This window comes from Chiloscyllium plagiosum, chromosome 1, assembly GCF_004010195.1.
Source record: "Chiloscyllium plagiosum isolate BGI_BamShark_2017 chromosome 1, ASM401019v2, whole genome shotgun sequence".
Lineage (NCBI taxonomy): Eukaryota > Metazoa > Chordata > Chondrichthyes > Orectolobiformes > Hemiscylliidae > Chiloscyllium > Chiloscyllium plagiosum.
The window spans coordinates 46,580,813-46,591,990 of NC_057710.1; the positions used below are offsets into that span (position 1 = coordinate 46,580,813).

At 39.0% G+C, this 11,178-nt stretch overlaps 1 protein-coding gene across 2 annotated transcripts in view; it reads right to left on the reverse strand.

Moving 5' to 3' along the window:
- dnai1.2 (dynein, axonemal, intermediate chain 1, paralog 2) overlaps positions 1 to 11,178 on the reverse strand; it is a 298,205-nt gene that overhangs the window by 129,960 nt on the left and 157,067 nt on the right. For both annotated transcript variants that reach the window (XM_043683992.1, XM_043684070.1), the window contains exons 14-15: positions 4,162 to 4,251; positions 2,865 to 2,952 (exon numbers count right to left, since the gene is read on the reverse strand). In XM_043683992.1, coding sequence (XP_043539927.1) covers positions 2,865 to 2,952; positions 4,162 to 4,251 — 178 coding nt within the window. The remainder of the gene's footprint in view (positions 1 to 2,864; positions 2,953 to 4,161; positions 4,252 to 11,178) is intronic.

An 11,178-nucleotide genomic window follows, 5' to 3' on the forward strand; every position in this document is an offset into this window, starting at 1 on the left:
GCCTGTCAATGTACTGAGTTAGGAAACCCTCCCAAACACACCTTACAAAAATAGTTCCATTCAAATCTTCTGCTCAAAGGAGGTTCCAATTAATATTGGGAAAGTTAAAGTCACCCATTACAACAACCCTACTACGTCCACACTTTTCCAAATCTGCCGACCTATGCTTTCTTCCATCTCCCTGCTGCTATTGGGGGGCCTGTAGTAAACCCCTAACGGGGTAACTGCTCCCTTGCTGTTCCTAATTTCTACCCATACTGACTGGGTAGGCAGATCTTCCTCGACAATGGAAGCTTCTGTATCTGTGATACCCTCTCTGATTAGTAGTGCTACACCCCCTCCTCTTTTTCCCCCCTCCCTATTCTTTTTAAATGCTCTAAACCCTGGAACATCCAGCAACCATTCCTGCCCCTGAGAAACCCATGTCTCTGATGTGGCCACAACATCATAGCACCAGGTACTAATCCATGCTCTAAGTTCATCACTTTTATTTCTGATACTCCTTGCGTTAAAGCAAACACACTTTAACTGATCCCTTGGTTCCTTCCCAGGAAAATCCTTCCCACTAGCTGGTCTACCTCTTGCTATTGCCTCATCTACATCAACTCTCATCTCTGGTACACAGCTCAGGTTCCCACCCCCCTGCCATACTATCTTTCCCCTTTCACCCTAAACCTATGCCCTTTAGTTTTGGACAGAATCTTGAAAGATGACCACCAACAAGTCCATTAAGACCACTTTAATCCCATTAATTTTCCAAACACCATTTCCCTACTAATACTGATACCTTTCAGTTTTTTAAAATTCTTAATTCATTCACAAGATGGGGGTGTTGCTGCATTTATTGTCTATCCCTAATTGCCCAGCGAGCAGTTAACAATCAACCATATTGCTGTGGATCTGGAATCATGTGGAGGCTAGACCAGGTAAGGATGGCAGTTTCCTTCCCTAAAGGACATTTGTGAACCAGATAGATTTTCCAGTAATTGCAAATGGTTAAATGGTCATCATTAGATTTTTGATTGGAGGATTTAATTGAATTAAAATTCCACCATCTGGCATGGTGGGATTCAAATCTGTGTATGTAGAACATTACCCGGCTCTCTGGATTAATAGTTGAGCAAAAAAACCACTCACCCATCAATTCTCTCTTAATGGATCATGCATCTCCCAACATATTTGTGTCCTTTTTGAGGACAGACTAAAATATGTATTTTAATTGGTCTGCCATTTCTATGTTCCCTACTATAACTTGCTCTAGTTCTATATGTAAGGGATTTACATTTGTTTTAACTAACTTTTTTTTTCACATCCCTACAGAAGCTTTTACAATCAGCTTGTTTTATGCCATACAAGCTAAAGATCATATTATATTTCTCCCTCTTAATCAATCCCTTTATTCTCCTTCGCTGAAATCTAAACTGCTGTCAATCCTCAAGTCTGCTGCTCCTCTTTTCAGCGAAATTGTATGCTAATACTATGCCCAAATTCCCTTGTTAGACATGGTCAGGCCACCTATCCAAATTTACATTTGTGCCAGGCAGAAATGAACAATTATTGCAGATCCTCCATATTTAAATGTTTGCCAATTTATCATAGCTTGCTCACGCCTCATACCATCATATTTTCCTTTATTGAAATCCAGGGACTTTGTATCAGAATTAACTACATCACTCTCCATTTTAATGAAGAAGTCGATCATATTATAGTAACTCTTACTGAAGGGACTTTGCACAGCATGCCCATCAATAATACCCAGTCGAGGGTAGCCTGGTCTTTTGTTGGTTCCTCAATGTATTGACCCAGCAAACCATCCTGTACACATTCTGGGAAATCATCCTCTATGCTATTGTTACTGGTTTCACTTCCTGAATCTAGACGCCGATTAAAGTTGTTCATGAATACAGTTATACCTTTAGTGCTTGCTTCTCTATTTCCTGGTTAATGCCTTCTCCAACATTATCACTACAGTTTGAGGGTGTCACCGAACACCCTCACAGTTAGAGCTTAGAGAGTTAAGTCTCAACTCATATATTTTCAACACTACTCATTCTTCTAAACTTCAATGGATACAAGCCCAATCTATTCAACCTTTCCTTATTAGATAACCCCTCACTCCAGATTGGTTAAGTGAACCTTATAGCAAATCTCTTCTAATGCAATAATGTTTTCTAATTAATTTAAATCCTGTCAGTTCAATAGAAAGAAACAAAAAAGTGCTGGATTTTTTTTATGGTGAACTGTATTACTGGCACAATGAAGTCAATAATAATTCAGATCCTTATATATGGTACGGTGAATGGCTTATTCCATAGACCAACCATGTAATGCTAAATAAATTCGAGGACAGATGCCATTGCTAACACTGAGGCATGGTAGTGGCCTGAAATTTCTGAAACCACTGTAAATAAACTTTGAAAAAGTTAGTATCATCTGGAAAAATAAAGTTCTGTAAAATAAAGGCAGTGTTTTGTGATGTAAGTTCTGTGTCTTTTTTATATTTTAAGATGATTTATTTTAGAGATTGCATTTTTAATTAGTAGTATGTGGGATACGCATGTATATGTCTCTCTCTGTCTGTAGGAATTTAATGATTAACATAAGAGGTTTTCTGAATCCATGGTTTATTGAACAAAAAAGTGAAAAGTGTAGTTTTTGTCTTATAATTGCAATTTATTTACATCGGGAGACTTTTTTTCCCCAAGTGAACAAAGTAAATAATGCATTAGGTTTCAGTTTTTAGTTAAATTTGCAATTGTCGTAGAACAGTACTGTGTAAAGACTTATGTCTTTGAAGGAAAATGTAATCAATGGCTGTTTTGTCAGCAATTAATTGTTTGATAGATGACAAAGTTATGACTTACCCATAATTTGCAATTGCAAATTTTCCAGTGCATCCTTGCAAATCCCATCCATTGTAAGTTTGATAATATCTGTATAAACAATTTCATCCTGGAAACAGGAAGAATATTCTTGAGTCACTTTAATAACTGTGTTTTCTAAACTAAACTCTTGCCATATTAATGTGGGAAAACACTGGTTGTATTCTAATTTTTTTTCTCAGGCTCTTCTACCCTATGGATGAGATTTTGCCCAGTCTGGGTCAACTTTCCACTTGAGGAAGGCAACACTCTCCAACATTGTTAGGAAGAGGCAACTATGAATTAGTACAAATAAGAGGGAGCCCATTAAGGACAACAGCTAGTCTAACCAGAGAAATGGCAACTTTGGAGTCTCCGCAATGCTACCACGTGGGTGCTGCTAAGGCAGCAAGATTGTGCATGTTCCTCAAAATGGAGGTGCTCTTGGAAGGTCAATCATTACACACATTTTTAAATGGGACAAGCAGACAGTCTCACAGAATAGAAAGGGTAACCCTCGAGCAATATAATTGAAGCTGCTAGCACATAATTTGGTGCCAGAGGTTCTGTTCCTGGGCTACTGAAGCTTTGATGACGCCACACAACCCCTGGAAACCTGTGAGAAGATGCCTCCATGCAGCTGCCTGCTTCTTTATATGTTGAAATTTTCAGAATCAGCATACCCAAAATCACTTGACAGTTCTGCACACCATAGCCACATGGAAGAGCTTTTCCAACTTCTGTAAAAGTTTGTAACGCCTTCACTGTGAGTTAAGGTCCTTGTTATGGCACAAAAGGATCAGTTTGAACTCTGCATTGAGTTTGATTTTTCTAGGTAATGAGTCACTACATTCTCCCATTGGCCAAAGTGATATGTATCCGAAACTCAGGCACAACCTTCTGGATACAGAAAGGAGTTGCTAACTCCAGGAAAATTGGAATCAATATGTTTTTAAACTCCTTAACCCATTCCTTTACAAATTAAAATATATTTTATATCTGTTAATGATTTCAAATAACTTCGCATCAATGACAACTGGCTGACTGGTTTATTTGGTGTGAACTATTGCATATTCCTAAAATTTATGTTTTGTTTCAGATTTTGGGTTGTCATACTTTTAGTGATTTCTTTATAATAAATAGCGACGTAACATTTTAATAATGCTATCAACTTATAGTGTTAATAATCCTGTCCCGATTGCCAATTTCTAATTTGTTCGGATTTGGTAGATGATGTTAAACTGATAATAATTGACAATGTAAGCATCAACAAAATAAAAATCTGTAGGAAAGCACTTGCCTTAATTAAAGCCCAAGAAACAACCCGTCCATCTGAAGAGACGGAACAGAAGTTGATATTATTGTCCAAGTCATCTTTTTGCCATTTTACCTGGAAAAAGTAAGTAATATTATGATCAAGGTTGCAGGAATGTATCACTTCCATTTTAGTCCCAATCCTCCACTGATCAAAACAAATTTTAAATTTAGCCAGCATCCCAGGCTGGTGTTACAGCCATTTATGTAGGGTTTAAGCTGTATCTGGTTTATATAAGAAACAATTCAACCAGGTTTCTTCCATCAACAAAGAAAAGCTACTTTATTACAAACGAAACTTAATTGAACAACTGGGCAAAGAAAGGTATGATTTATATTCTAAAATCCCAAACTCAACCTGTGGGGAAATAAGCATAGCAAACAAACAGTGGCTGAACTCTCCACAGATACAGTAAATTCCAAGTGCGATTTAAACACATATCACAAATTTCTTAGCAATCCCCTAGATGTTAATGACACTGTGGGTCACCAAATCTGATTAAATCTTCACATAGGAATAGGATTATTCACTTAGAATGACCTAGCCTTGGATTCCCTTGCGTGCCACTCCATCATCTGGGTAGTCCACTTTTCTTTCTTATGACTACATTTCCTTGATTATTGGAAACTACGTCCAGCATAAGCACAACTCCTGTCTTGCACAAGCTTCATCAAGCTAGTATAGCTGTTTGGATGTGTTTTCTGAGCTCTAATCAGTTCTGTTGCACAAAACAAATACTTTGTTTATGACTTTCAAGCCCAATCACTGTTATACTATTGTATACCAGCCACTTTAGAGACCTTTGAGCTAATAGGACTTCAGTGAGACATCATTACATGGAGCTATTCAACTACTTTAGCACTTTACTGAATCTCAACTACACAGACCCACATAGTTCAGTTACCTTTAGCAGCACAGCTAACAGTAGTTCAACCTAACATGGAGTTTGTTTCTTTGTCACATCACGGTCTTCTTTCTAACCACACTCCCTGCTCAGCTTTGAATAGTGTTCTCTCTAGTTTTCTTTCCAGCTGCACTGGTCTCTGAGAACCATGCACAGCACTAACTTCCAGAACTTGGAGTCAATGCTGCAATTGATGTGTCATTGCTGATTGCCACGTGCAGCTTAGAGGGAACAAAGCGTTTTAACTTCTCTTCAATGATTCCCAAACTGTCTTGAGTCACCTACTGGTACTCTTGTCAACAGGCTCTGTGCCTTTAACTAATACTTATCACACAGTGTCCTTGAACTGGAAAAGCACAGCCGGTCAGGTAGCAACCGAGGAGCAGGATAGTCGACATTTTGAGCACAAGCTCTTCATAAGGAATGCTTGAAATGTCGACTCCCGTGCTCCTCGGATGCTGTCTGATTAGCTGTGCTTTTCCAGTACCACATTTATTGACTCTGATCTCCAGCATCTACAGTCCTCACTTTCTCCTAGACTCCTTGAACAGTCTATACCTCTGAATGTTGCAATATTCACAGAGTGCTGACACCAGCATTATAAGAAACAAACACAACTACAAGTGTTAATTGTGTCGAGCAGTTAAAAATGCAAACAAATATGCATGTAAAACATTTATTATCTTATGCAAGGCTTTGCTTCTTTAATATTTTTCAATCATGATACTTATTATGCTACGTAGCAAAGAAAGCAATTTTTGTGCATTGTGTGACTGAACAGCTTATAGTCAATGACAATGAGAGTCATCTAATTAAACTGGGATCAGTAACATTTATAAAAATTGAGTCAGGCAAACGTAAGAGGGAGTCATCAGGTGAAAGTATGGCAGATGGAGTTCGCTTTGATATAATTTGATGTTATTTATTTTGGATTTGATGAAGATGATTCAGAATATTAATGTATGATGAAGGCGCTACTGAAGAACACAGAGGTTTTGTTGTTCATGAACATGTGTCACTAAAATTACCATATAGGTACAAAAAGTAATTAAAGAGACTAAAAGTCTTTATCTCAAGTGTGCTGATATTCTAAAGTCAGGAAGTGATAATTCAGTTGTACAGAGTCATCTGGAGTATTGCTTTCAGTTTTGGACAGCTATCCTCAGGATATAAATATATATATTTATAATAAATATTTAAATATAAAAAAGCAATAAATATTCAGCAGGTTCAGCTGAATCTGTGGAGCAAAAACATTTGAGATCTGTTACTTTCTGTCACAATGAAAAGATATAGTGTATTGGATTTGAATCAGTTGCAGGGCAAATTAAACAGACAGACTCATTCTGCCTTCATGTCCTTGGCAGTTTTAATCTTTCCTGTCAGACTCCTTCCACTCTCTTCATTTGACCACAACAACAGATCATTTGATTCCTTTCTTCTTCAGAACCTTATCCATGTTTGCTGTGAATGCACCCATGTAAGTTACCTCAATCAATTTTTCTGGCAACTACTTTCCAGGTAAATGAATTTCTCATTTCCTATTGGATTTATTATTGACTATCTTATTGTTATGGATCCTAGGCTCTGGCCTCAACCACAAGTGAAAACATTGAACTTTAAAAGATTTGAAGAAGTACACAGGGTTCTGTTGTTTGGGCAGTATTGCTTCCTCAACCAAAGAAAACAGGATCACAGATGATTAATACAATTAATTAACGTTTATGAAATAATGATGCTCTTCCAATCTCCGTAGAGACTAATAACAGTTTAATGCAAAGTTATTAGCTAAAAGGGTGATGTGTCAGGATTTCACTTTTGAAATTAAATTTTACTTTATTAATGGTTAAAGAATTAACACCCAAAATTAAACAATATTTTACTTTTGTCGACAACTTATAATTTAAACCAATGAGTAGAATTAACCACTTTCTACTTTCACTGACAACCAAAACCCCAACTTTGTTTATATTATTTGATCTTTTAAGCATAAATTCACTTTCTAGAAACCAATTCAAAATCTTGTACAGTTCCCAAGAGTTTTCGGGTAGTTCATTTTTTCCCTCTCAATTTCTTTTATTTTCAATTTGTTTCTCTCTTCTGCAGTAGAAGTTTTCCTGAGGATTCTCCCTTTGGTTTCAGTTTGGAGAAATCTTGGCCATATTTTAACTCCTCACGAACTTGGTCTTCAATCTGAATGCAAGTACCTACTATCATTCCCTGAAAAGAAACTTCTCCAGAGTGGTGAATTCAGTCCAAAACACTGAATGCTTTCAAGAAGGAGGTAGATATAGTTCTTAGAGCTAAAAGGACTAAAGATCAATCAAGAGGTATCAGGAGAAAGTGGAAACATAATAGGAAGTTGAATGATCAGCCATAATTATATTGAATGATGGAGCAGGCTCAACAGGCCAGATGGCTTACTCCTGTTCCTATTTTATATTTCTATAATGATACTATCGCATCTGAGAGGACCTCTAGTTTGACACCTGCAGAGCAAGGCACCGGTTTTCCCCTGTCTGCCATGTCTGGGGCAAATGTCAGGAATCATGCAGGGCACTTCTAGATTGGCAGTGCTTGTCTCAGTGCACAACAAATTTCTAAAGAAGGCGTGGACATGAAGAATGCAGGTGAACTCTGACAATTCTGCTGTGTGGTGAGTTGTTATTGGAACAACAAATGGCAAGAGAGGGTGGAGATCGAATATGGGAGATGCTATTAAAACTTGGAAGGAAATTAATGAGGTGAAATTGGTGAGATCAAGTGAGAAATCCTTTTAGAAATCTCATGGCAAAAAATCTTCCAAAGCACCAACTCAGACTTAGGCAAAAAAAAACAAGATTCAGCCGCATATTTCAAATTGGTGGCATTTCACCAGATGTAATAGATTTGAGGGTGATGATTTCGAAGAGGGTGGAAAAGGACAAAGGGAAAGTCTGGGATACAATAGAAGAGTAATCCGGAATTAATAGTGCAGTGTTAAAGGGATTGGTGATGGAGCAAAAGAAACAAATCAAGAAAAGATAACACAACAATTAGTTCTGAAGAAGCATTATCAGACCCGAAATGTTAACTCTGCTTTCTTTCCACAGATGCTGCCAGACCTGCTGAGTTTTTCCAGCAATTCCTGTTTCTGTTTCTGATTTCGAGCATCCAGTTTTTTGCTTTTGATTCAATAAAAAAAAGACAAAGAAGGTGAGCTGCCATCCAAAAGCAAAATCGAGAGAAAAATTTAAACATGCAAAGAAGGAGAAAAAAAGGGTCGGAAGTTATGGTGTGAGATTGATAAAGTCAATATTGAAAGACAAGGGATTATACTTCAACTCACATTGAGCTACATTGGAAAAGTGTAATAGGCCAAGGTCAGAGAGGTCAACATAAGAGCAAGATCAGAATTAAAATGGTTGGCAACCTGTTAGCTCATGATCATGCTTGGAGGCAGAATGGCTACAAACTGGTCAACCGATTTCCCGTAAGTTTATTCAATAATACATAAGAAGTTTGGCACCATCCAGGACGACATTAATTGGGTCCTTATCCATCACCTTCAATATTTACTTACTCCACCTCTGACACATAATGGCAGCAGTGAGTACCATCTGCAAAGTCTACAGTATTAACTCACCAAGGACAATCTGTCAACACCTCCCTTTCTACCACTGCAAAGACAGGTACAGCAAATGCATTGGAACAACATTACCTGCAAGTTCCCCTCCATGCCACACATACTTCTACAGTGCCATTCCTTCATTGTAGCTAGGTAAAAATGCTGGAAATCCTTTCCAAGCAGTACTGTGGATATACCTGTACCACAGTTCAAAAGGTGGTTCAGTACCACATTTACAAGTTTGAGTTCAGCAATAAATATTAGTATAGCCAGCAACATCTATGTTCTGGCAATAAAAATGTCTATTTCTGAATATTAGGTAAGTGAAATTGAAAAATGTTGAGAGGTATGGAGTTGATTTGAACTTCTTTCATTGTTTGAAATGAGGGCACCATTTTATTACAATTCCCTAACAGTCAGCATTTTTTGGGCATCCCTAATTATAGAAAATAGAACATTACAGGCCCTTCGGCCCTCGAAGTTGCGCCACCCAGTCCACCTACACTATTCCATATACGTCCATGTGCCTGTCCAATGATGACTTAAATGCACTTAAATATGGCGAATCTACGACCGATGCAGGCAAAGCTTTCCATACCCTTACTACTCTCTGTCCTTGAGAAGATCACAATCATCCACCTTCTTGATCCACTGCACATTTGATGGTAATCTCATAGTGCTGTGAAATAGGGAATTTCAAAATTTGGACCCATGGAGGATGAAGAAATGATAATGTATTTCAAGTCATGATTGTGTATGAGCTAGAGGGGAACTGAAAGCTTGTAGAGTTCCCATACACCTGCTGTCCTTGAACTTATAAGCAGCAGAGGTTTCAGGTTTGGGAGGTATTATTGAAGAATCCTTCGCAAGTAGCTGTACTGAATCCTGTAGATTATATACACTCTCATCACCATCCACCACTGGTGGAGGCAACAAAGGTTTTGAACAAGGTTCCAGTCAAGTGGGCTACTTTGTCTTGAATCGTTTTAACTTTCCCATGTCTTTTTTAGAGCTGCCCTCATGCTGGAAAGTGGCATGTGTACATTGACTTGTGAATTCAAAACCCAGGGTTTGAGCAGTCAGGATGAATTCACTTGCCATCATCACCCACACTTGCAGCCACTATATTAATGTATCAGGTCCAATTAAGTTCTTGTCAATGGTGACTCTCACATGTTGATGGTGGGGGATTCAGCTACCGTCAATGAATGTGGAACAATGGGGCAGACTCTATCATAGCGGAGATTCACACGGATGATCCCTGGAATGGTAAGTCTAACATACGAGGAACAACTGAGGATCCTGAGATTGTATTCATTGGAGTTTAGAAGATTAAGGGGAGATCTAATCGAAACTTACAAGATAATACATGGCTTGGAAAGGGTGGACGCTAGGAAATTGTTTCCGTTAGGCGAGGAGACTAGGACCCATGGACACAGCCTTAGGATTAGAGGGGGTAAATTCAGAACAGACATTTCTTCAGCCAGAGAGTGGTGGGCCTGTGGATTTCATTGCCGCAGAGTGCAGTGGAGGCCAGGACGCTAAATGTCTTCAAGGCAGAGATTGATAAATTCTTGATGTCACAAGGAATTAAGGGCTATGGGGAGAATGCGGGTAAGTGGAGTTGAAATGCCCATCAGCCATGATTGAATGACGGAGTGGACTCGATGGGCTGATGGCCTTACTTCCACTCCTATGTCTTATGGTCTTATAGAGTTGTACAGCATGGAAACAGACCCTTCGGTCCAACCCGTCCATGCCGACCAGATATCCCAACGCAACCTGGCAGCACTCGGCCCATATCCCTCCAAACCCTTCCTATTCATATGCCTATCCAAACGCCTCTTAAATGTTGCAATTGTACCAGCCTTCACCACATCCTCTGGCAGCTCATCCCATACACGTGCCACCCTCTGTGTGATAAGCTTGCCCCTTAGGTCTCTTTTATGTCTTTCCCCTCTCACCCTAAACCTATGCCCTCTAGTTCTGGGCTCTCCGACCCCAGGGAAAAGACTTTGTCTATTTATCCTATCCATGCCCCTCATAATTTTGTAAACCTCTATAAGGTCACCCCTCTTCCTCCGTCGCTTCAGGGAAAACAGCCCCAGCCTGTTCAGCCTCTCCCTATAGCTCAAATCCTCCAACCCTGGCAACATCCTTGTGAATCTTTTCTGAACCCTTCCAAGTTTCACAACATCTTTCCGATAGGATGGAGACCCAGAATTGCACGCAATATTCCAACAGTGGCCTAACCAATGTCCTGTACAGCCGCAACGTGACCTCCCAACTCCTGTACTCAATACTCTGACCAATAAAGGAAAGCATACCAAAGGCCTTCTTCACTATCCTATCTACCTGCGACTCCATTTTCAAGGAGCTATGAACCTGCACTCCAAGGTCTCTTTGTTCAGCAACACTCCCTAGGACCTTACCATTAAGTATATAAGTCCTGCTAAGATTTGCTTTCCCAAAATGCAGCACCTCACATTTA